This window comes from Panthera onca, chromosome D1 (genome assembly GCF_046562875.1).
Source record: "Panthera onca isolate mPanOnc1 chromosome D1, mPanOnc1 haplotype 2, whole genome shotgun sequence".
In the NCBI taxonomy this organism is placed as follows: Eukaryota; Metazoa; Chordata; class Mammalia; order Carnivora; family Felidae; genus Panthera; species Panthera onca.
In genome coordinates this window covers 74,824,479-74,851,331 of record NC_138348.1, presented here as the reverse complement: position 1 = coordinate 74,851,331, position 26,853 = coordinate 74,824,479, and the positions used below count along the sequence as shown (strand labels likewise).

The window sequence follows — 26,853 nt, the reverse complement described above, 5'->3', positions numbered from 1 at the left end:
TTATTTAATTTTTATGAACATTTTAACAGCTCCTCAGCCGCCTTTAAAGATTTAATACTTTAGAGAATAACAGAGCTTTGGGGGAGAGAAAAAAAAACACATTAAGTCGCTGACCTATGCAGCTTAGAGGCAAGAGGCTCCAAGGCATTAGGAAAGAGAAGAATATATGGTACCTAAGAGCAGGCCGGCTGAATCAGAATCAAATCCTTCTTGAAACACCTTCTGGTGGAAATTATTAGAATACAGAAAAGAGCCTTGGACTGAGATATCAGGGTACCTTCCTTTTAGATCCCGCTCTGCCACTCACAACGTTGTCTTGGGTACATCTCGTCTATGGGCCTCCGTTTCCTTCTTGGGAAAAGAAAGGTTTTGACTGGATTTTTTTCAGGGACTTGCCAGTGTAACATCCGAACATCTACTAGGACCGTGATGCACCAACAAAGTGGGCCTGCTGCCCCAGGGAGAATTCAGGAAACCACAAGAGCAGCAACAAGGAGCGGCTGACGCTGTTGAATCAGCACTCACTCCACCACATCAAAGCAGCGTGTTCCCAATTCGGCTGAACTATTTCTCCTTCAGGGAGGGCCCTGTTTTGATTGCCACTGACCTGCATGACAGCCCTTCTTCCTCACACAGTGGAGTCTGTGGGTGGATAACGGCTATGGCATGAGATTCTTAAGGATACATGGACAGAATTCAGAACGCCCATAAACCTGCATGGATGTGCTAGTTCTCTACGGCTGCATGGGAAATTACTCCAGAACGTAGCATGAAACAACAAATATGTAGTATTTCATGGTTTCTGTGGGGGTGGGAATCCAGGCATGACTTAGCTGGTCGGCTGTGGCCCAAGGTGTCCTGTTGAGCAGGGCTGCAGTTTCATTTGATGGCTCAAATGGAGGCGGGTGTCCACTTTCAAGCACACTCATGTAGCTGCTAATAGGACTCAGTCCCTCACCATGTGGGCCTCTAACAGGCCTGCCTCACGATATCATAGCTCTCCTCCCCAGGGTACTGAGCACTAAATTGTGTCCAGCCCCAAATTCACATGTTGAAGCCCTAACACTGATGCGACTATTTGGAGATGGGGCTTTTAGGAGATATTAAGTTAAATGAGATCATAGGGATGGGGTCCTAATCTAGTAAGACTCATAGCCTATAAGAAGAGGAAGACAGACAGAACTCTCTCTCTCTCTCTGCTGTACACACCAAGGAAAGGCCATGTGAGCAGGCAGTGAGATCCTTATAGATTGGTATGATTGACACTCCCACAGAGTTTGTCCCATGAAGATGCAGGAAACTGCTAACCCAGAGCTCTTGACATGCTTCTCTGTCATAGTTCCAGCACCTAATCCACAGCACTTTGCTGAGAGCTTATCTCCTGTCTTCACTTTTCTTCCCAAGGCCCTTTTCATGGCTTTCAGTAAGTGGCACACATACACAAGCCTAGGATGAGTCAAAGGAGATAACAAACAACTGGATAGACTCATTTAATGTGGTTTGGTCAGAAAGATCTCTGTTTAACAACCCTCAGGGGTTATTTTAATGAACATGACTCTCAGATAAATAATCTCCTGCTCCTTCATAAGGAGCTACCCTCTCAGAACAAACAATGCTCCACAATACTAGGCCAGCCATTTATTTCCTCTGACAAGATCGGTGCTTTGGAAAAGCAAGTTCACTGCAGGTCCTGCTCCATGAGAGGACAGCACGGGTCATGATACCAACTCCCTCATTAAATACTCAGAAAATGAATCCTGACCATGGACAGCAAGTTTACACTATTACAGTGAATGACAGTGCAAAATTAAGAATGTTGAGGGCTGTGCAAATACAAACATTTGAGTAGAAATGGGAAAGTTCTGCCACAAGATAACTCTTCTCTGTCTCTTTCCTGTTCTCGATTAATGTGAGGACCTAACTATTCACTTGAAAGCAGAAGGCATCATCTTGGAAGAGTCTTAGAGAGAATCTCTGTATTTTCTATTAACGTAATTCATTCTACCAGTTGTGTCCATTCATTAATGTAACGCAGTACCTACAGAGCGCTCCATGTGTGAGGCATTTTTCCTCATTTCTTGGTGACTTCCTCTCACATTTCCTCTAGCCCTTGAAGAAAATTCCCTGTACATTTTAATTATTATGTGTCACGGTGTGGACGTCTTGGGGTTCATCTTGTTTGGGGTTCTCTGTGCGTCCTGGACCTGAATATCTGTTTCCTTCCCCAGGTTAAAGAAGTTTTTAGCCATGATTTCTTCTAATAAGTTTTCTACCCCTTTCTCTGTCTCTTCTTCTTTGTCTGCTATAATGCAAATGTTAGCATGCTTGGTGATGTGCAAGAGGTCCCTTAAACTATCCTCATTTTTTAAAATTCTTTTTTCTTTTTGGCTGTTCAGCTTGGGTGCTTTCCATTATCCTGTCTTATAGATCACTGATCAATTCCTCTACATCATCTAATCTGCTCTTGATTCCCTCTAAAGTATTTTTCATTTCAGTTATTGTATTCTTCAACTCTGATTGGTTCTTTTTTATATCATCTATCTCTTTGTTGAAGTTCCGACCTCTGTTCATCCACTCTTCAGTCCAGTGAGGATCTTTATGACCATTATTTTGGACCCTTTATAAGGTAGATTGCTTACCTCTGTTTCTTTTATTCTGTTTCTGAGGTTTGGTTCTATTCTTTCATTTGGAACATATTCCCATGCTTTCTCATTCTGTCTGGCTCCGTGTTTGTTTTTATGTATTAGGCAGATCAGTTGTGTCTCCCAGACTCAAGGGAGTGGCCTTATGTAGAGGGTCCTGTAGGGCCCAGAAGCTCAATCCCCACTGGTGTCCAGACCAGGCACTCCAGGGCTGTCTCCTGTGTGGGCTGTGTGGCTGGGTCACAACTATTGTGGGTGCACTGCTGTGGCTGGCTGAGAGGCTCAGCTGAGGCTTTTGCTGGTGTTCTGGTGGGCAGGGCTCCTTCTCCCAACCCTCTCCCTGCACCCCCCTGTTCCATGGGAGTCACTCTGGGCAGGTATTAGACATGGTTTTGCTCCTTCTTTTTATTTTTTAATGTTTATTTGTTTTTGAGAGAGAGAGAGAAAGACAGAGTGCAAGAGGGGAAGAGGGGGCAGAGAGAGGGAGACACCAAATCTGAAGTGGGCTCCAGGCTCCGAGCTGTTAGCACAGAGCTCGACATGAGGCTCAAACCCATGGAGTGCGAGATCATGACCTGAGCCAAAGTCGCACGCCCAACCCACTGGGCCACCCAGGCGCCCCTGCTCTTTCTTTTAAAGTCCCTAAGCCACCACTCTAATTTTGGCCCTTGTAATCTTTTACAATACTCTTCTAGGACCTTTCCTCACCCTCATTTTGGAGGCTTCTATCAGATTAGCATTTCCCAAACCCAGAACTGATCATTTCTTTTCTCACAAGTGCTCTGTGGCTGTTTTCTACTTATTGGTTTAAGCACATAATCCCTGGCTTTTGTGAACCGCCACAGTCAGGCCCAGACTACTTTTCTCATCTCATTTGCTTCTCTCCATCCTGGATGACATGATGTCCTCCCAATCATTGAGTTGGAGCCACACATTCCCAGCTTTACAACTTTATCATCATGGTTCCTGTCTTCCTGAATACCTTCCTCCCTCTGCCTGTTGAAATCCTATTCATTCCGGGAGCTCCGCCTTTTGTGAAAAGTATGTGTGCTACTGATTCAAGCTCTTCACTGCTGCACATGACCTGAGGCCTGTCACTGCACAGTCCTCATCTTGGAGAATCTTGCGATCCCTTCTTATGCCTTCTACCTAGCCACTCACTAAATTTCTGTTAAATTGAATGGAAAAAAATTGTAATGTGTGCTATGAGTCCCCAAGCTTCTCTGAAATCCCTGAAAGAAGTTCCATACCTTGCAGGAAATATTTTATAGGAGAGGAGAAAGTGAGTTGCTTATTAGAACCTTTCTTTGCCTTGTGTCCCTGGTCCATAAGAGGAAAAATATGTCCTTTTGCATCTCAGATATCTCAAAATTGGCCTCTCAATAAATCATGGGCTACAGCATATTTTGCAGAGCGTGTTTACATTTTATTTTCATATAACTTTGCCTAAAATGGTCACAGACTTCAGCTCTGATCTTCATCTCTGCATATTTCCTTTGCTAGCTTAGAAGACCCTCAAAATTAGGAAGCCGGACACAAATCCTACCTATGAGAGGTAGACTAACTAGGAAGATATTAACCCCGAAATGTAACAACAAAAGGTCCCCTGATCTTTACTGAAAGGATTACATTTTTTATACATGTTAGGTCATAAAATCATGTCATTAGTTTATGGAATTGAGGACATTTCCATTTTACAGGAAGACTAAGACTTTAATGCTAAAATCTAGGCAGTTGCCATGCTATTTCGTAGAGCTCATAAACTGGGTGTTGAAATTATCTTGTCCTCCTCTGTTTTGATTTTATTCCTAACTTAGGCAGTTACTCTAACAGTGTTGGTTTTATTATGAATAACGAATTCAGCATAGCAAAGAGGTGTTTGACTAAAAGCAATAGTAGTTTTTAAAATTAGAAAACCAGGATATGAAAGTTCAGTGAGTCCTTATAAGAGCTTTGAATTCATGAAGTTATGGAATCAGATTTCAGATGAATATATCCTGGTCTTTTCTCTGTATTTTATAGTGACTTTGTTTATACTGTAGCAAAATGGTGGTGAAGTAATTTGTAAATTCAGGTAAAGGAATATGCTTAACGAAAGAAGTTTCGAATGAAATCACCCTGCTGTCTACACAAATGGAGCCAACGATCTTCACTAGAATCAAAAACCAATGTAGGTGAATCTCCAAGGGAAAGGACAAGTGGGATGGATCTCAAGGGGATGCTTAGTGAAAAAAGTCAGTCTCAAAGAATTATACACCACATAGTTCCTTTCAAATAATGTTTTTTGAAATAATCAAATTATAGATATGGGGATTAGTGGTTGCCAGGGGTTAGAGACTGGGAAGGAAGTGTCAGGATGGTGTGGTTATGATGGGGTAGCAGGAGGGAGCTCTGTAATGGTGGTTACATGAAGCTGCACAGGTGAGAAAATTGTAGAGAACTACACACACACACACACACGCACGCACGCACGCACATGTGACACACGCCAAATCTGACAGTGTACTACAGCTAACACAAGATGTCGTCATTGGAGGAAAGTGTCGAGTGAAAGGCGCATGTGATCTGTGCATTTTTTTGCGGCTACCTGGGAATCTATTATCAGTTCCAAAAAAATTTTTTTTAAAAACTCAACTATTTTCTTGTCACAAAGGGGCTCATGAGGTCAGGCAGTAACATAAATAAGAAAAGTGGCTGGGAACAGGAAGCGTGAGCTCTGGCTGTTCTCATAAAGGCAGCTGCTATGTCTTAAGCTCCTACCATGGTGGGGCTGTGTGTCTGAATTTGCTGACTTCTGAGGGCTGCTTCTGTTTTTATAAAATACCCAGAACTGAAAATTCGAAAAGAAAATCTCCTGAATTTTATTGACAATGAACTCTACCTTTTTGGAACACTATATAATGGGCCAAACTAAAGATATGAGGGCCAGATTCAGTCTAATGACATGCAAACTCAGCTTCAGGCCAGGTGAGCTGGGCCCTAGGTGAACTGCCCACGTGATGACCTGGCAATCTCAATATGCATCTCACGCTCCTCTGTGGTCCCTTCTGAAAGACTGAGAGCTGGGTCCCCTTGAGGAAGTAAGTTTTCTGAGCAGGCAGCTAATGAAGATGGTGTAAGCTATTTCAGTGACACCCAGGGACTCTGGAGGATGTCGCTTTGATGTCAGCTCCGACTGACGCCTCTGCTGTTGGTATCCCCCTGCAAGCTCTGGCCAGGACCTTCACAGCCACCTCCTCACCCTGTGCCCCGGACACGGTCGGGTGCTTCGTCTGCATTTTTACAAGTGTTCGTTTGTTCTTGCCAGCTATCTGAGTTCCTTTATTTTTTCACGCTAAGTGCGGAGCACCTGGGTGGCTCGGTTGGTCGAACGTCCAACTCTTGATCTTGGTTCAGGTCATGATTCCAGGGCTGTGGGATTGAGCCCCATGTTGGGCTCCATGCTGGGCGTGGAGCCTGCTTAAGATATTCTCTCTCTTTCTCTGCCCCTCCCCCGCTCTCATGTGCGTGCTCTCTTGCTCACTCTTTCAGAACAATAATAATAATTAAGAAAAGCTAAATGAGTTGTACAGAAACTGAGAAAAGGAGACAGGATCTGGTATCTTATGCTAGAGCTTTCCTGAGGCGGATACAATGGTCTGGTGAATACACTTTATATGTACCACACTCACAGCCTCTGTGCCTACCTCTGTGTCTGCTTGAAGCTCTGAATGTAAGCCTTTGGAGAATTAGTGCAAATGAGCAGAGGCAGGTGCTGACGGGGTCATTATTCTGGTTTGGGGCCTTTAAAGGCTTTCTCATCTCTGCCAGCTAAAGGCCCAGATTCTAGTCATCTTTCTTCCCCAACTCCCAACACGAACAGCTGACTCAGAAGAAGTGAAAAGAAGGATGGAACTAACTGCATGTTCTTCACCACGGCCACATCCGTGAGCCAGTAACATCCCTCCACTGTCCTCAACATCATGAGCGCCAGGCAGCCTCTTTCTGTCTTCAATCTCTGGTAGCTAGAGCATACCCAATTCCTTCAGGAAGGAAGGGAGTAGAAAAATTTCATTTTTTTAAAATTAGGATTTTAATTTAAGTCAAAAAATTAAATCATGAAATTTCATCTATGGCTCGGGGCACCTGGGTGGCTCCAAATCTTGATCTCGGCTTAGGTCATGATCTTGTGGTTCCTGAGACCGAGCCCCCTGCTGAGCTCTGCACTGACATCACAGAGCCTGCTTAGGATTCTCTCTCTTCCTCTCTACCTGCCCCTCCCCACTCTCGAAATAAATAAATAAACATGAAAAAAAAAATTTTTTTAAGTTTCACCCTATGGCTCCATTACACATTCTCAAATTTAAATAATTGAAAGACTTATTTGCATGATTTCTGCTCTCCCCTCCAAAAGCCTGCTAATAAGAGTCCAGAGGATGTTTTCCAATGCTGCTTTAAAAAAGCGTATTTGTATAAGACAGCAGTGGACCAAGCTCAGGGGCATACTTGAACCTGGGGGTTCCTGGGCCTTGTTTTGGAAAAACCTTGAAATACAATTACAAAGAAAAAAAAGGACATTCGTAGGTATTACATAATTATAAATCAATAAAGGAGTCTTTTCCTGTTTACCATTTTTTACCAAGCTTCACATAATATGCAGACTTTTAAAGGGTTGGTGCTCAGCCTGGAAAATTATGCTAATGAGGTAAGAGCAATAATTTAAAGTAGCCACTAATTTCTCGAAGGGGAAATATGCAGAGACCCTGGGCTCTACGTTTGTTTTTGACTAATTATCATGTATTTACTTTTCCATTAGTCCAATAATTTTTCTTTCAATTCAGAATTAAGCAATAAGACACTGAATTATATAAAGGCCTGTTTAGCATAGCAGACACACCCCATCATTCCCTAGTCCTCTGATTTACAGCTCTTAAAATGCACAACCAAGAGGCTGTCTATATGCCCTTTTGTATGTACATCCCATCACACAGTCACCTCAATAACTTATGCATTCTTGAAAGGACTACCTAGCAATTAACTCCAGGCTTTTCTAACTCACCATCTCATTATGCAAAGTGGATCTGAACACAAACTTTATCAGCAGCAACTTTTAGTTCGAATTCCGTCTTATTTCCACCACCCTCATTCTGCCTAGTAACGTCAGTATATGTGTGACCAAAAGGCTATGGAAAATGGCAGTTAAAAAAAATTGACATAGGACTGGCAGCACATTTAGTAATTGTTCTTTGCACTGTGGGGCACTACCATAAATCGAGATTGTCATATTTCAGCTGAAGCATGTGATGCAATTCTTTATAGAAATGGAAATGAATTCTCCCTGCCACACAACACAGCATTTTAACTATGTTCAGGAGGAATGGGCAAGTAAGCAAGCTATTATTTTTACTCTAAAGGTTAAAAAAGAACAAATAAGCCCCAAACTCTTTGTTAGAAGGCAAGGAAATTCAGAGTATAGCTTTTTGAAACCCTAGAAAGAGGAGGAGCGGGGGGGGGGGGGGAACCCTGTAGTGTTCTCTCATACATGTAAAGCATATCAGTGGAAAAGCTGACACGTGGTCATTGGTTTAACACATGTGTTCTCATGGTAAGGAACCAAGGTGGGCTGGTAAAACCAAAGGAGAGGTAACCACTGAAGATATGTCAAGAGCATGAACAAGGAGGCATTGCATCAGTGCAACTGACTTACCAACATCAGGATCCACGGCTTGAACTCTGGTCAAGAGAGCCTTGGTGGCCGTGTTCTCATAGACACAGGCATTGTAGTGCTCGGAAGAAAACACAGGGGGGTTATCGTTCACGTCCTCCAGGATCAGGTGGATGTCAGATTGGCAGAACCTGCCACCACCATCAGTGGCCCTGGCAATCAGGTTGTACACGGGGACCCTTTCCCGGTCCAAAAGAGCCAATGTTTTTAATTCACCTGTGAAAATAAAAGGCCTCACATTTCAAAAACCACTTTTCTTTGAAGAGCAGAGAATCACGTATATAAAGAATCCCCAATACGGGAAGGACCAATGACATTTGGCTCAAGTGCTTCCTACTTTGAAAAACAGAGCAAATCCCATTTTAAGCATCAGGGAAAAATCTATGGAATTTCTGGATACAACGACAAATCAACTGCATGGCCTTCAAATTAATTAATCTCACTGTGAAACTCCTGGTATCAGGATTTCCCTCCTTTGGCTACCTGGAGAGCTCCGTAGCTCTTTAAACCTCTCAAGACCTGCTCTGCACATCAGCTATGTGTGTCTCTGGATTTCTGCTATATCTCCAGAAAAAGCATAGAGAATTGACAAAAGTATCCTTAGTTCTCTGGTAGTCAGTCATGTCAATAATCCACAGACCCAGAAAGAGCAGTCTTCGCTGCTTCCAGAGCTGCTTCCAACATTGTTTCACCCCATCTTTTAGAGGAAAACAATCAAAACAGAGGCTGGCTTTAGCAGAAAGAGGACTGGAAGGAATCCTATTGTGCCAATGTAAACCCGACTTGCTGGACTGTGGAAGGGCCTATGGTTGCTTGGGGAGGGTTCCAGTGGGGGGATATTTGAAGGGTTTGGATCAGCAGGAATTTAGCAAGGTCAGGAGCTAAGATATATCTTTATTTTAACCACTGGAACAGTGCTAGGTATCAGCCGCTGTGGAGAGTTAGTTGTTTAAATTTCAACAGACAATGGCAACAAGCACAGTGACAGACCTGAATAAATGCTATTTGCTGAAAAGCATGACTCATGAAATACTATTATTCTTAAATAAAATTAGTAGACATTATTCAGACCAAGCCATCTATACTTATAAAGCATTTCCTTCTATGGTTTCCTTGCTGTAAGCCAGTTCTCAAACACAGCTTGGACTATTTCCTTCTCCTTCTCAGAAACTTCCAGTGGTTTTTCAGTTCGGCATTCAAGACCTTCCATGATCAGCCTAAAGTTCTTTCTCACACCGCTTTTCTCGTAGGCCATCCTATAGCTCTTCTCACCAGTGACAGTGTTGTACATGCCCTTCCTCGAATGTGCCATGCTCTCTGCTCATGTTGACCCCAGGGCCTGAAGTGTCCTGCTTCAGCTACTAGAATCCTGCCTCGGTTCAATTACCAGCTCTTCCCCTTCATCAGAATATTAGCTACTTTTTCCTCTGTGCTCAGATATTACTCCCCTGATATCCTTCCTGGGCACTTATTTCATTCTGCCTTTTATTATTATTTAAAAAAAATTTTTCCCCCTACTGGGTTCAATATCCCTCAGGCATGACTTGTTTTACTCCTCTTGCAGCCCACCGCTAATATCCCATAAAGTTCTTTTATGTCTACTAGTTACTCAATGAATGTTAGCTACTGAATAAGTAATTGCTAGACCTATATCGCCAAGTCGTATATTTCTATGGAGCCAAGTGCTTCCTAGTAGGACGCAGCTGACACGGGAGAGGGGCAGGGAGGAGCCATTATCTTTGGAGACTCAATAGTTAGTCATTATTCATTAGGACCAACACAACACTGGAAATATGCAAATTATTCAATCTTTACACTTCATTTACAAATTGCCATTGGATGAACCATCCGGTACACAACACTGAAATAATTTACCTCCATAAAAATGTCTTTTCCATTAGCTCTGGCCTTCAATGCGGGCATCTGCCTTTAGCATACATAACCTTTGACCTCATAAATTTTGCCTGAATATATAAACTAATCTCAGGGCTCATAGCTTTGGAGAAACTAGGTGGGAATCTTTAATAAAAACCAGAAAAGTGTGTTAATAAGCTTCAGGAAGGGACCCAAAAGGGACTTCAAGAGAGAAAAAACTTTCCTTACTATGCATTGCTCTCCGGTTTGCAACTTGCATTTGTGATGTAACTCTATATTCTTTATAGGGCAGGTGCCTTAACTCACAGATATGAAAAACAGAAGAACCAAATAGACACATCTGATTACTTGATGCTAACGAATGTAGCTAAAGTCAGGGCACATCTTGTAGGCCAAAGAAAGTTTGTGCGCTCCAGGGCATCCATCATCAGACACCATGTGCAGCTAGTGTTTTTTAGAGTCCTAGATAGCAGGGCATCATATCGATGATCTTGTACGCTAACTACCCACTAGTGACGAGGCCATATGAGAGTTTAACTTCCCTCATGGATTAACAATGGCATTTACCCAAAAAAATAAATTTCACCTTACCACTTTCTGGATCTAGAAAAAATTCATTGTTTCCAGATCCGTAGAGTGAGTATCGTATATCTCCATTGGATCCAATATCGGCATCCTTGGCACGGACTTTCAGGATGATTTTATTTGATGGAATATCTTCAGGAAATAATGTTGTGTATGCAACCTGGCAAAGGTAAAGAAAGGTAATTGAATCATTGGTATTTGTGAGGCAATTGCCACATTTTGCATTACAAATGATTTCTTTAAAAATGCATTAATACTGGGGCGCCTGGGTGGCTCAGTCGGTTAACCATCTGACTTCGGTTCAGGTCATGATCTCGCAGTTTGTGAGTTCAAGTCCTGCATCGGGCTCTGTGCTGACAGCTCAGAGCCTGGAGCCTGCTTTGGATTCTGTGTCTCCCTCTCTCTCTGCTCTTCCCCTGTTCACACTCTCTCTCTCAAAAATAAATAAACATTTAAAAAAAATCAAAAAAATGCATTAATACAATTTGGGGCCCCTGAGTGGCTCAGTCAGTTAAGCATCTGACACTTGATTTTAGTTCAGGTCATGATCTAACAGTGGTGAGACTGAACCAACTGACCCATGTCAGGGTCTGTGCTGGGCATGGAGCCTGCTTAAGATTCTCTCTCTCCTTCTCCTTTTGCCCCTCCCCAGCTCTCTCTCTCTCTCTCTTAAAACAAAACAAAACAAAACAAAACAAAACAAAACAAAAACCTCATGATTTTCTTTTTGTGTTTTTTTTGGGTTGGGCAAAATTGGGTACCTGAAGTTGCTACCTATGCCTTTTTTTGTTTATAATGTTTCATCCTAAACTCTACCATCTACCCTCTTGCATCCAATCGGAGCTCACTAATTAAGGAGACAAGAGCAGAAAGTAACCTGGCCTTCAGGAGAATAATGAAATGGGCTTTGATTTAATTTTTGAGAAACAGAGTAAAAAGCAGCAATATATCTGATATATCCACAGATCTTACCTGATCACACACTGGGCTATTGTCATTCACATCACTGACAGTCACTTCTACCATGGCCTGTGTGACAAAAAGCCCATCGGTAGCAGTGATATTGAGGAAGTAAATGTCTTGTTCTTCTCTATCTAAAGGTCTTTTCACATAGACCTTCCACTCACTCTGCACCAGGCCCAGAGCAAACCTTCCTCGGGGGTTCCCTCCTGTAGAGAAAAAAGTGTTTTTTGAAGATGCGCAATGAAGAGCTTTGATCTACACCTCCAGTGAGAGGCCCGTGTGGGGTCATCCAGCTGCCCCTGCAACTGTATCGTTTACAAAACTGGAAAAAAATTGACAGTTACTTCCTTTTGATGCTCCTGCAACAAAAGCAGATATTTATATGCTTGGCTTGTGGGGAATGTAAAACAGTAACTTTCCAAGAGAATAAAATGCACTTAGAGAAACTGGGGATGATCTCTTGTTTAGTCCCCCTGAAGGATAATCAAATTCAAACTGTGAACAATGAATCCTCTTCTCAGGATGATACAATTGTCTTCCCATTTGGTCTCGAGAGAGGATGTAGTACACTATAGCTCTTGTTACCAAGACAATTTCATTAGCTGTTGATTATGCAATCAAGGAGAGGCAGTCAGTTCTATTAAGGAATCTTTTAACGAAGGCTTCATCATACAGCTGCGCTCATCTTACAAGGACCGGAGTTTGGGGAAGAAAAGTTGGCGTGACAGAGGAAGACCCATTAGTATTAAGTAGCCCTAAGAGGGGTCATTTCAGGAGCAGTTCAAAGATAAGCACTGCAATTAGGTCGAATTTATCAGACTGAAGCTGGGGATAGCGGAAGGAAAGGAGAAGAGATGAGGGGGAACAGTTTTTATGAGGCCGAAGCATCGACAGTGGCCCAGCAATATTGCTTTCCCACATCATTAAATTACACGGAGACAAAAGCATCTTGGAGGAGACAGGAAGAGGAGGAGAGAAGAAAACTGCCTTGACCTTCTAGTCCTGAAGAGGGAAACACTGTCACTTTCAAACATGGAGGAAGACTGGACAAGACAACTGGCAAGAAGCCCGGAATCTGGTTAGATCATCACCGTTTTGTTGGTTCGGGCATTCTATAAGTATCTGTTGCTCGCTCTGGGCCAGGCACTGTTCCGGACAGTGGGGCCACAGCCGCAGACAAAACTGGCAGAAACCCCTGCCCCCACAGGGGAGCTCAGGTCCCAGTGGGGAAGACCGACGATACACCCATCTCCTTATTTAAGGAGAGCATACTGCGTACTGGCTGCTGGTCTGTTGAAAAAGTGACTCTTTAAAAGAGTGGAGGGCAAAGACTGTGGTCCTGCCAGAGGGACTGAGGGGGAAGTAGGGGAATGTTAGTGCCGGACACGCACTTTCAAGGTATGGGGAGGGGTCAGTCCAGGGGCCTCAGCGGTGGGGGACAAGCCTGGGATAAAGGGACCATATTGGGAACAGAAAGCACAGAAATTGTGAGGGCCACACATTCCCCGAGGACAGTGGTTTTCTGCCGGGAGTGGCTGTGTACCACGCCCACACCAGGACATTTGTCAGTGTCAGAGATATTTTTGAATGTCACGTTGAGGGTGGTGGTGGTGCTGCTGCAATCTCCTGGGTTGAGGCCAGAGATGCTGCCTGTCACCCTACAATGCACAGCACGGCCACCTACAGCCAAGACGAGACTTCTCCAGCCCCAAATGTCAGTCGCGTTGAGGTGGAGAAACCTGTTTCTGCTGAGGCTCAGGGTCCTCCCTGGGATATCACTTTCCTCTGCCACTGGCTATGATTCAATTATGCTTCCGTTGAATATTATTTTAGCATGCACAAATTTCACCTCTCCATTAAATGCTTTCAGTGCGGGCCCACATCTTTTGTTAAATAAAATGATTAATGGTCCTTTGTTAATCTGCGGCAGTGCAGCCAAGTTGTGTTACATCAAGAGCAAAAGTTAAACCTAATTAAAATCAGTTGGTGGTTGGCACTGCTAATCGTAACAGTAGCTTTAAGCTACTCTGTTCTCATTACTTCGGTAAAGTTGATGGGATGGTCCCTTTAAATCATCCACTGACAATCCAGAGACAAAGTATAAATAATTAAAGCTGAAAATTGAGCAATTCTTCCCAATAGAAAAGTAGACCTCAGAATGCCTAAAAAGCTTTTTGTCTGCAACTGAATGCAAATAAACGTAAGTGATGCTTTACTCAACTTTTCTTTCCTTACGACTATCGCTCATGTCTTTTCAGCAGAAATGTACATTTTAATGAAAAAAAAAGGAAGGTATCAGATAAAGCATGAATGCATAAATAGTTTAAACAGAAAACACCATCAAGAAAACAGTTCTATAAAGAAAAAGGAGAGGAGTGATGGAGAAGAGTGGCAATCCCAGGCATTGACACATATGCTCTCCTGTGGATCTTATTCTGCAGTGATTAATTAACTTTCCCAGTAACGTACTTAAGCAGATTCTGTGTCCTGAGGGCATTCTAATTAATTCATTTTTCACTTTGAATAATGTAGTTTTTCTAAAGGGAAGCCACCTGACTACAAGTATTGATGGATTCTTTAAAATCTTTTGGCACTTTGCTTATGTTCTGCCTTTGAATGTCACAACATCAAAATATTAGCTTTAAAACCCTTAAATAGTTTTTAGGAAGACTGTTCTTATACCACCAACCTTCCCATTTTCAGTCTAACGCCAGTCACCCCCCCCCCCCCCCCCCATAAAGCTACCCCTGATCAGTGACACCAACATGAAATCCTCTGCCCCTCAGAGCAATGGTGACATTTTTTGTCCACTCTGGGGGACCTCATTTGTCTACCTTGGCGTTTCCACCGACCTGCTACTTACTATTTGGAAAGAAAAAACAGACATCTGAGAAAATGGAGTTCTCTGGAGAAATACTCTTTGATTTACGGAATCACGACTTAAGATTTTTAGCAAAAGGTCAAACCGTGCCCTTTAATTTGTATAGGTGGGTACGTGTGCGTGCGTAGGAGTTTTCACTACCAGGAGGAACTTGTAAATGAAGCTTACTGGACCAATTTGACAATAAATCTCATCTTAAAAAAAATAAATAAATGAAGCTTACTGGGATTTATTTTCCTTACCAATACAAAAGGTAGGAATTTAGTTAAAATATATCTCCCTTCTCCCCCAAAAAACTGTAATTTTCATTTTTTAACTGAGATAGTTGGCTGGACTCCTTTTTAAATGATAAAAGGGGATGCAAAGACTGGATACCAATCTGGGTAATCCGTCATAGGCCAACCAATGAACTCCAAGCTAGGGCTGACCCAGCAACCGCCCAAAACTGAAAAACAGTCTACTTGGAGATCTTTCACTCAGCCCCAGAAAGGTTTTATTACTCTCAACCCCCACGTCATCTTCCTTCTTCTCTCCTACTCTTATCCTCTGCCTCTTCCTACTTTCTTTAGAAAGCAGAGCACCCAGTGAAAGCCAAGGTGGCTGACTTACCTGTAATATGGTAGCTCACTTGGCGATTAATGTCGGAAGTGTCTCTGTCCCATGTGCTGAGCACGGCTACCACCTCTCCAGGAGGGTCGCTCTCCTTCACATTCCCTCGGTACACCTCGTGGGCAAAGACTGGTGCATTGTCATTTATATCCGTCACCCTGACAGAGACCAAAGCCGTGGATGAAAGAGAGAAGACCTCTCCCAGGTCGGAGGCCACCACAGAGAAGGTGAAGGCGGGATCTGTCTCGTGATCCAGGTCCTTCAAGGTACTGATCCAGCCTGTGTTGCTGTCAATATTGAAGGCTTCCATTACCTTTTCAGGCTGGGAATCCGAGTGCAGGGAGTAAGTGACCTGCCCATTGGCTCCCCAATCCATGTCGATGGCTCTCACCTGTGTGAGTTTGGTGCCGACAGGCATCCCTTCCATTATAATCGTCTCATAGCTGGAAGTTTCAAAGACTGGTTTGTTGTCATTCAAATCCAGTACCTTGATATCTACATCTACAGTAAACACAATGTCTACCTTGTCCAGGGGTATGGTGGCTGCTACCTTAAAGTGGAACGCTGGGCTGACTTCATGATCAAGGCGTTTGTCAAGCTTGATTGTGCCTGTTTCCTGCTCTATGACAAAGACACCCCCTTTGTTATTTTCTAGCCGTTCCCCATTAACTGTGCTGAATCTGACACTGTGACTGGGCAAAATTCGCAGCGTATCCACCGTGCTCCCAATGGCTGTATCTTCTGAAACAGTAAAAGAATACTGAGACTGGGTGAATGAAGGCAAGAATGTTTCAGGGGGCAGGACGTGGATATAGACAGGAATGAGGGAGTGCTTTACTGGAATGCCCCCATCTACTGCTTTGACAAAGAATGACAGCACTGTGTTTTTCAGCTGGTTAAAATTGCCCTTAGTGACCATCCAGCCATTGTCAGGATCGATTTCTAGGAGGTCAGCCACCGACACTGAGGCCTCGCTATATAGAGAATAGGTAATCCGTGAATTAGCGCCGTCATCTGGATCCATGGCTTGAACCTGAGTGACCAAATGGCCCCTTCCAACGTCTGCCCTGACACTGGCTCTGTATTCCACTGTCATGAACTGGGGAGCATTGTCATTTTCATCCACAACAATCACTCTCACAGTGCAAAAAGTCGTTCTCCCTCCACCATCAAGGGCCCTCAAAAAAATACTAATGTCTCCTTCCAGAGGGTTCTCCCGGTCAAGCCTTTCTGTTGTGATGACTTGTCCATTGCTGTCTATGAGGAATCGATCCTTAGCAAAGTCATTGATGATGGCATAAGTGATCTGTCCATATGTCCCTGGATCCCCGTCCGTAGCTCGAACATGAATCACCTTTGTCCCAGCGGCTGCGTTCTCTCTCACTTCAGCTACATAGGTGCTTTGGGAAAAGGCAGGGCTGTACAGGTTAGCCCCAAGTACCCTGATATGCACCTGTGCAGTGCTAGTGAACAACCCATCAGACACTGACACGTTGAGACTGTACAGAGGCTCCATTCTCTGTTTCCGGTGGTTGGACAGTGTGATGACGCCACTCTTGCCATCCATCAGAAAGCTCGTCCGGTCATTCCCAGATAAAATGCTATACTCCAAGCGGTCAAAATCAGAGCTGTCTGCATCAGAGGCTTGAACACAGGTTACAAAATGGCCCCGGGGGGCTAATTCACTCACGTATGATTCATAAATGAGCTGATTAAAAACGGGAGGGTTGTCATTTATGTCTGAGATATAGATATGAACCAGGACCTCACTGCTCAGTGATGGGAAGCCATTATCTGTTGCTCTGACTTTCAAAGTGCAGTGTTGCACTAACTCGTGGTCCAGCATCCGTGCTGTCAGGATTAAGCCACTTGCGCTGTCTATGTGAAAATAATCTGTGCTGTTGTAAGTGTCCTGGACAATCTGATAATGTACCAATTTATTATTTTCCGAGTCTGCATCAGTAGAGACAACTTGCAAAACAGGTGTTCCAATGAGAGATGCTTCTGATAATGTTGTATTATATGTGGGTTGATCGAAAATAGGGGGGTTGTCATTTACATCATTAACCAGCAAGTCAACGGTGACTTCAGCCCTGGCACCAGTAAGGGCATCACTGGCTCTTACCGTCAACCTGTAAACAGATGTAATTTCATAATCCAAAGGACTAACAACTTTCAGGACCCCGGTGTCAAAGTCAATGTTAAACTGTTTGTAAAGATCCCCATCAATAATGATATATATGATGCCTTGGCCTTCTGGACTGGTGGCATTGATGCTTAGAATGGGGGTATCCATTCTGATGTCTTCGTTGATCGATGCTGTATAAAAGGGCTTATCAAACACAGGCATTGCTTTGTTGACGATTGTGATGGGAAGTTCCACAGATGTGGATAAAGAGGGTTTTCCACCATCTTTGGCTAGGATGGTGACTCCATACTCAATGTTAGACAAGTCAGAGTTGAATGCTTCTTTTAAAATAACATTCCCTGAATTAGGGTTGATCTCAAAGTGGCCATAGTCATCCTGTAGGACATAGGTCACTTCTCCATTTGCACCTTTATCTTTGTCAATGGCTGTCACCTGGTAAATCAGAGTCCCAGGCTCAGCATCAACTTGCACAGCAGCATAGTAAGGGAGGCCCACAAAGACTGGGGAATTATCATTTATGTCTTCAATGTTAACCCTCACCACCACTCTAGCCACACGCAGATGGTCTAGCTCGCGGCTGGCTTCCACCACCAGCTCATATAACTCTTGTTCTTCACGGTCAAAGGGGACTCCGGTGGTCTGAATGACCCCTGAGGTAGATTTTATCTTGAACTTATTTCCTGGGTTTAGGATGCTATATTTTAAGGGCTCATTAAGGCGATTTCCAATGGCATTGACAATAGCAACTTTGGTTATGTTAGTGTTGTTCTCTGAGATCGAGGTCGAGTAAAAGCTTTGTGTAAAGTGGAGGCCACTATCCATGGCTTCTTTAACCAAGATGGTGACCACGGCCGTACTGTAGAACTTTCCATCAGATACTTTAACTATCAACATGTAGTGATCTTTGGAGAGGTTGTTGTTTTTTATGGTGAGTACTCCACTGTTGGAGTCAATTAGAAAATGATCCAAGCTGCCTTCCATTAGGCTATATGTCAGTTCAGGGGGCACCTCGGAGTCAGGATCTGTGGCACTAACTTTCAGAACCTCTACTCCAACATAGGTGGGTAGAAGTAAGATGGTCTCAAACACAGCCTGAGTAAAAACAGGCGGGTTATCGTTCACATCTGTCACCTCTATGTTGACTTCAACAGGACTCTCTGCAGTCAGCTGGGGGCTGCCACTGTCTCTCACATGCACATGAAAATGGAAATGGGCAATAGTTTCATGGTCCAGGTTGGCAATTGTTCTGATTGCACCTGTACTGGAATCCACTGTGAAGAACTTCTTGGCTGTGGACTCCACAATTTGATATACCAGCAGAGCATTCCGGTTGCTGTCAGCATCGGTGGCTCGAATCACCAGTGGGCTGTTATCCAAGCTCCTGACGATGCTATTGACTGGGGCAGCCTCACTTAGGCTGCCTGAATATTGAGAAAAGAGAAACACTGGGGCATTATCATTTTCATCAACAATCTGAATATTGACTGTGGCATTGGAAGCCATTCCTGCCATGTTAGTGGCCTGAATGATGAGCTGATAAGAGGAAGTACGCTCGTAATCCAGTGCCTTCCGGGTGGTGATGACTCCAGAATACGGATTTATGGTAAAGATCCCATCGATGTTTCCATCTTTGACTTCATAAATGAGGGTAGACTGACTGATGGCAGAGATTAAAATGACTGACGTTCCAATATCAACATTTTCATTTACTTCTGCTTGGTAGTCTTTGTGAGTGAACTTGGGGTGAGAATTATCAGACATGGTAACGGAAATGCGCACAATTGCAGTGGCAGACATTGGTGGGGAACCCTGATCCGTGACTTTGACCGACAGTACAAACTGACCCGTCGTTGTCATGTCTGGTTCTTTGGAAACGGTGATGATGCCCAGGACTGGTTCAATCTTAAATGTGTTCCCAGTGTTCCCTACAATATAGAAATCAATGGGGAAATGGGTTACATGTCATGTTTTGAAGATTAGTTCTTCATCTAAAGTCTACTTTACTGCAACATGGCAAGGGGAAAGCAATTATTTCTATCCATTCCATCTCATTCTGAGATAGAATGAAAGACTTTGCTTTTAGGGGAATTCAAAAGCGACTGAAATAAGTTTTTCAGTAAAATTGTAAATTTCGGGTTGGTAGCTTCTTAATCCAGGTTAACAACAACAACACAATACTGTGTACGATGCCACTGTGAGAAAGGCATTTTTACCTAAACCAGTGCCATATTCTGTGTACTATGTAATGAGAAAGATAGTTGTGAGAGTTGTTTCAGAACAGTATACCACAGGCATTTGATTGCAGATTATCCCGAAGATAGGCTTTGCTACATGGAACTGGCATTGTTTCACCCCATCAAAACCGACTTCACTCCAAACACTGCTTTGGTGGGGGGGGGGGGGGGTCTTTTGTTCAGGCCTGAAGAATTCCTCCTAAGTCCCTGTTTGTTTTGTAAGTTGGGAGGACTTTTTTCTGACTACCCTTCTGTCGTTCACTCCCACACACCCCAAAAGACACACATGCACACACAGACTTAAAACTAGACATAAATTTTAAGGCAGTCCCTCCAATCTGTAACCATCCTAACTACTGGAGAGGCTTCCAGAGGAGTAGCAAACTGCTGATCACCTGCACCAGCATCAAAACCGAAAACCTGAGGCATCACCCATCTGAAACTGAGAAACTGGCACCCCACTTTGATGTGTCTGGAGTGGGAAGGCTGCGACCCATGACACTCCAGAAGTTGAGAGCCCTGCCTCTGAAACATTGAGTGGTGTGAAATCTGAGGTTGCCGAGGATGAGGATACGAGAGGAGTAAAGAATGGGGAACGCAAGACTGAAGGATGTCAAGAAGCTGGCTGAAAAGCAGTGGACAGTGGGAAGCAGAATCCTTCAGGGGCGCCGGGGTGGTTCAGTCGGTTGAATGTCCGGCTTTGGCTCAGGTTACGATCTCACGGTTCGTGAGCCTGAGCCCTGTGTTGGGTTCTCTGTTGTCAGTGCAGAGCACGCTTTGGATCCTGTCTCCCTCTCTCTCTGCCCCTCACCCGCGTGTGCTCTCTCTCTTACAAATAAATAAACATTAAAAAAAATTAACAACAAAAAAAGAATCCTTCACCAAGTTGCTTTTTGTTTCTCTCATCAGGCTTTCTGATACTTCTCAAAGAACGCATAGGCCTGCGTGTCTAGATTCTTTAAAAACAAAGTTAAAAATCGTGGTTATTCAGTTGTACCTGGAGTTTTCTTTCTGTTTGAAGTACTGAAGGATGGCAGGCATAGAGACAGCTTCAATGTCATTATTATTAAGACAGACTCCTGCCTTGGGAGGCACTTACATGTGTCTCCTGAAATATGCAGCAAATACAGTGGTATACGTACTTCTTACTACATACTTATTCAATCAACTTCTCTGTGTCTGAGAATAAAACAGTAATGTTCATAAAAAATCTGCTTATTTTTAAAGAAGAAATTTAATAAAGAGGTAAAGGATTTGATGCCAGCCCCCCAAATGTGAGTATTTAACAATGTCATCTTTGGTGTCAGCATGATTTTTTTCCTTGTCACCTCTACATGAGCACTTTGTGAGGACGGCATGAAGTTCAAGGATCTCATGAGCAGGCTTGCAAACGTTCAGTAAATAGTGGCATTGAGCGTGAGCCCGACACTTGATTCATAGACCCTCACAAGGAGGCGGGAATCATTTTGCTTCAGCATCTCAGAGGAGGAAGATGTAGAGGTTGTAGAGATAATGGTCACCAACACTCAGCCCCAAATGACGAATGCAACAGAGCCAAATGTCTCCGTGCTCCTTGATTGTGGACCCCCTCTGTGGAGTCTCCAGCTAAGTCCTCCCTCGCTGTAGGCCCAGCACATTCCTTCATGCCCAGAAAGATATATGGCAGGGATGATGGGGAGCTAGCTTCTGGTCTCGAGTAGAACTTCACAGCCCTGCTGTCCCAGGGCTACTGACCCGCCTGTCACACCTGCCTGGATGCTGTGCTCATTGATCATGTCCAAAGTGGGCTCTCGGTCTCTTACCCTCTTTAATATACTGCCTGCCCATTTTCTTAGAATCCACTTCCTGCTTATTCTCTCCTGCTATCCTTGAATCCTTGGAAACTAACCTCTGCTTGTTTTCTTGGAATCTATAGTTAGTTTCTTGTAGACTTCTGGCAAGTGAGCAAAAGCTGAACTTATCTTACTTACCATTATTTATCTAGCATATAGCACAGTCATGGCACAAAGAAGGTGTTCAATAAATATGTATTAAATGATTGAATGGACAGGTAGAGCTACAAAAGATTTTTAATTCTCTATCTGTATGCATCTTGGGATCCAATATGCCCCCATCACAACTCAATTCTTAGTCTTTGTCTCTCCTGTTTCGAAGCCCACCCATGAGCCACTGTTGCACCAAATAGAAACGTGAGCTAAATTAGAAGTTCTGCGCTCAAAGTCCACCTCAGTCCTTTGGGTCAAAATAAAAGCTTCAGTAGTTATTTTAGAAGCCAGACAGGGGATAGGAAGTTTATGGCCCACCAGTAACCAGAGTAAAATCTTGCTTATCTGAGGTTTGTAAGAGAACTTAAGGAAAATGTCCTCTTCCCATAACCACTTTGTCGTTTGCTTCAAAATGTTGGAAGCATCTGGGTTTTCCCTCTTTCCTAGCATGATCTGGGAAGGGACTGGCTTGGTCGGGAGCAGTCAGTGGCTAGTGAGGTCTGTCTGTCCATGAAGGAGCCCCATCACCACTTGTGACTTAACTGTGCACACACTGAAATCCTCATCAGCTTCTTACACATACAATCGGGGGTCATTGTTTGAGATTCCATTTTTTGAGATACTAATCATTCCTATGGGTTTTTGGAAAATTCAACTTTTCTCTATAAAAGATGTTTTAAGGAAACAACTTCTCTATTTTTAACCTACTGTTATAGGAATGATGGAATCCCTTGTCTATGCACAGCACCAGGCTGTAGCGTGTGGCTGCTGAAAGATAAGAAAAGCAGTCTTGTCAGCTGGATGGGAAATGACTCTTGGTTTAGAAATTATCTGCCTCTCTAAGACAGTATAAGTAGTAGCCTTAATGACAAATACAAAAAGCAAGTAGACACCATAGACGACACTTAGAAAATGTTAAGTAAAAAAAACAGAAGTAGGACTCCATACCTAAATGATCACAATGATATGAAACGATGCATATGCATGGATGAATACCGGGGAAAGGAAGCTATATATAAGATTAGGAAAAAAAAACCGTAGAAAGACTCTAAAGAGTTGTTGGATCAGGTGACACTTTCTGTGACGTTATTTAAATATTTGGGTCTTTGAAAAGAAGTTGCCCTATATTATTTGTGGAACTAGGAGAACAAAGATTATATAATCAAATAATTAAACGTTCTTGGGGTAAACAACAGATGCACCATAGCATCTAAAAGAAAAGTGCTGGTCAGGCTTTATATTAGCAGGAAATTCCATAAAAATCTAGAAAAACTATTGGTGAAGTTGCTTGGGGCACCTGGAGTTGTGAACCTGTGTATTTTATTTCTTCATTTTATTATTTTTTTTGTATAGAGCTTAGCTTAGACTCCTATAAAATGTGGGTGCCTAATACAGGAAACCGTTTTAGATTAGCATTGGATGCAGTGGCTTTTTAAAAAAAGAAGACTGTTGGCTTTTCTTTTTCTAATATTTTTTAGCCCCAAACTGTCGTCCTAGCATTCATATTTTAATTCAACCACTCACAAAAATGCTCCACATTTAAATCACGGGAAAGAAGCTTTTCCAGCGCTGGCATAGAAAGAGATAGCATTTGGCATTTATGCACGACAGACATAATGTTGTAGAACATTTTGGAAATATGTGGCTTGAATATTCAAAGAACGACAGAAGAGGGGAAAGGAAAATATAACAGGTAAGAGATATTTGTAATTTTTAGGTTCATAGTCCTATCCCTTGCTTGGATTCTCCTCTCCTCTGTCAGAAGTGTTTTCTTCCTTTCTCCATCTTCAAACCATCAGTGAACTATGGTCTTGCCTTATAGATGGTCAAATTGATTTTAAAAATCTCAAATTTAAGGGGCGCCTAGGTAGCTGAGCCGGTTAAGCATCCAACTCTTGATTTCAGCTCAGGTCATGATTTCACAGTTCGTGAGATCAAGCCCCGTGTTGGGCTCTGCCTTGACAGAGCGAAGCCTGCTTGGGATTCTCACTCTCTCTGCACCCCTGCTCCCCCGCACGCTCTCTCTCTCTCTCTCAAAATAAATAAATAAATAAACTTTAAAAAACGTTAAAAATCTCAAATTTCACAAAATTTGAGCCTGTATTTATTTATCTGTCCAGTTAAGTAGACATTTCAGTGCCTACCACCTACTGCGCTACTCTGATTCCCCTCAGGTGAAGTTAATTTTTGCAAACAGTGGGGGTGTAGGTATTTTTGAAGCCCACCGCTTGCCCACTGACAAGTAAACAAAGACTTGTGGGATCCAATTCATAGGACAACCTGGCAGCCCTCAAAAGGTGGAAGGCTTTGGTTATTTTAGTCCAAGGCCATGGCTTGTCGACCCATCAGTAAAAGTCACTGAGTTCACCACCCATTTCTTCTCTCCCTTTCATTCCAGAAAAATCCGAGAATAACACAATAAGAGGGAACTCTCTCCTCACTGTCAGTGATGGAAAACATATTACAGGAATGCCAAGAACTCTATACAGCATCATCACGCAAATCGGGCAGTTGCTTGGCCAAGAAATTCTTTGGGAGACATTCCAGTGGTAACGATGTGAATTTCACATGGTGATCAACACTACGGAGGGGCAAATGCCATGCATTATGTTACAATCTGTGCAACAGCTCTCACCTGCTTCTATGGTATATATGAGTTCTGCATTTTCCCCTTTGTCTTTGTCCAGAGCCGTCACCTGCAGAACAGCTGATCCCAGAGCAGCCGATTCAAATACAGATGCTTCATACAGTGGGTTGGTAAAATAAGGACTGTGATCATTAGCATCTTCCACATTCACAATGACTCGGGCCAAGTTTCTTCGATAAGGAAACTCCTGATCTCTGACCTTCAGGCAAAATACAAGAAGCAGCAGGACTAAAATCTTAAATTGCAAGGAAGTCACATGGCTATATCTGTGGTAAATACCAAAGGAGGTAACTCACACCAAGTGCTTGATGCAATCCCGGGCACACAGTAGGTGCTCAGTAAATGATGGTATATCAAGTGAGGACACTAACCGGGAACAAATTGAGAGTAAGGGCCCCATCCATTTTATCGCTCAGCATTCTGACTGACCTACGGTCCATCCTCAGTCTGTGTGTGTGTGGAGCTGATGCCTGGGCATCACCGACACAGCACTTTTCTCTGTACCACCTCCCACCGCCACTACCCCCTCATTTGTGTATATATAGCTGCTAATGGAATGGCAGACGGGGCTCTTCTGAGAGGGAAACAAAAAAGTTTAATGAAAGAATTAACAAATGCAAAGCAGGCACTGCCATTTATTCATTCATTCAACAAACATTTATCGTCACCTATTATCTGTCAAGTCCTGGCTTCACTCTCTCCTGACTTCAGCAGCGATTCAGATTTGGTCCTTGCCCTCAGGAAGCTAACAGGATCATAGAAATAAGTAAGCAGGTGTAAGGCCTGGTGGTAAGTGCCAGAATGGGAGTGAGGAGTAAGAAGAAGTTAAGGTGGCATTCAGCTTCTTGGAAGAGGTTAACAAGAGCAAGTACAAGTGGTAAAAGGGGGGCGTGGGCCACCACATATTTCAGGCAAGAGCCAACCAATGCCAAGGCCCAAGACCGAGGGGGAGCCCTGATTCCCAGGAAGAGGAACTAAATCTTCCTAAAATGTGAGAGCCCCCCCCCCCCCCTTGTGACTTCACCAAGGAAACTTGCCTGACCGCTTGAAAGTTTCCCCTGCTTTGCATATGCCAGGAGCTTGCAAATAATCAATTCTTTAGCCCTAACCACATGATTTTGCTATAATTTGCTGTAGCACTAATCAAATGTGTGCCTTCCATTTGTTCAATTATAGACTCCATAACTTCAGAGGGATGTGAAGAAATTAGAAAATAGACCGAGGAGAGCCATCAAAGGGAAAGGCCTTTCAGAAATAGTACCTAGAAGGAACGAGCAAAATGACTTAAAATGGCTTTGCTGGGAGAAAGGCAGCACAAAGGACATGTTTGCTCTAAATAATCAATTACAGAAATGATAAATGATACAGGGTGACCAAACTGAATTTTGAGTTTGTTAAGGAAAGAATGAACAGAAATGACTTGACTAGTGAGAATGGAATTAGTCGTTGGCGTAAGGTTTCTGCCCCTGAGTAAAACACATGCAGAAGCACCCCAGTGAATGTGCTCAATTTTCCTGCCTGTAGACCGGCCCCCTACACCCAAGGACAGAGCTGAGCTCTGTATATGAAGATTATTGGAATCTAGGTCTGTTCCAGTGGAACATCCAGTGGAATGTGTCTCTTGTATCCTCAGTGCCTAGAGCAGGGCTTGGTACACAGTAGGTGCTGGAGAAATATCTGTTGAATGAATGAGGGTGGATCTGATGGTCTCTATGAGTCCCTCTTCTTCCGCCCCTGGTGTCACAGCTGGAAACCACAGCCAAGGGCATGGCATTCCAGCTTCGTCTTGCCCAAGAGGGTTTCCAGACTTGGGAAGGAAGAGTAGCACTCAGTGGAACATCACCTTCAGCTGCTAGGACACTGGTAGCGTCTTAGTGTGTTTGAAAGCCAGTCAGTACACAAAATTTAGTCTGTGTCTTCCTACTGGTCTTAAGGAATTCAGGGGGTCTGTTAGGCAGTAGCTGTGCAATGCAATGGCCCACAGGCACTTGGGTGGTCAAAGGGACAGATTTTAGGCCATAAGCTAATCAAAGGCGTTTCTCTTCATCTCTACTTCCCACTTACGTGAACTCGAGCAACTCCACTTTAAAATTAAAGCAACTTCCATCCACATAATTCGGAGGCCCCATGAGCCCCACCTCAGACCTAACTAACACTCTCTGCAGGCTTCGGAGTGTTTTGAGATCTCTCTTGGGTGCCAGTATTCACTGGTCCAATGCCTGTGCAGTAGGTAATGACTCAGTTCCCTACATGCCTCCCAGGACTGAGCACTGCATAGGGTGAGTAAATGATCACCCTGATGATTAACTTCTCAAGGAACTTCTGTTAAACTTTTCCACAAAAATCTTCTGGATGCGAACCAACATCATAGCCTGGGAGATTTACAGAAACATGGCCTGTTCCTTCCTTCCCAAGTCAGCCTGTCAGCAGCATTTCCTGGGAAGCCACTGTCTGAAGAACTCATCTAATATTTCAGTTTGGCAAAAGTATCGAGTCACTCTGTAACAATAGCCAATTCCTCACTGGAAAAAAAAAAAAAAAAAGCAAAAAAGGAACGCAGCCCTGCTGTGAAAAGACCA

General features: G+C 43.4%; 1 protein-coding gene across 5 annotated transcripts in view; it reads right to left on the bottom strand.

The window, feature by feature from the left end:
* Positions 1–26,853, bottom strand: part of FAT3 (FAT atypical cadherin 3) — a 668,217-nt gene that overhangs the window by 77,505 nt on the left and 563,859 nt on the right. For 4 of the 5 annotated variants that reach the window (XM_078433002.2, XM_078433004.2, XM_078433003.2 and 1 more), the window contains 5 exons: positions 24,263–24,473; positions 15,260–19,333; positions 11,779–11,975; positions 10,813–10,966; positions 8,329–8,562 (listed from right to left, as the gene is read on the bottom strand). In XM_078433002.2, coding sequence (XP_078289128.2) covers positions 8,329–8,562; positions 10,813–10,966; positions 11,779–11,975; positions 15,260–19,333; positions 24,263–24,473 — 4,870 coding nt within the window. Of the gene's footprint in view, positions 1–8,328; positions 8,563–10,812; positions 10,967–11,778; positions 11,976–15,259; positions 19,334–24,262; positions 24,474–26,853 lie in introns of those variants that run through there. The other variant, XM_078433006.2, reaches the window with a different exon arrangement.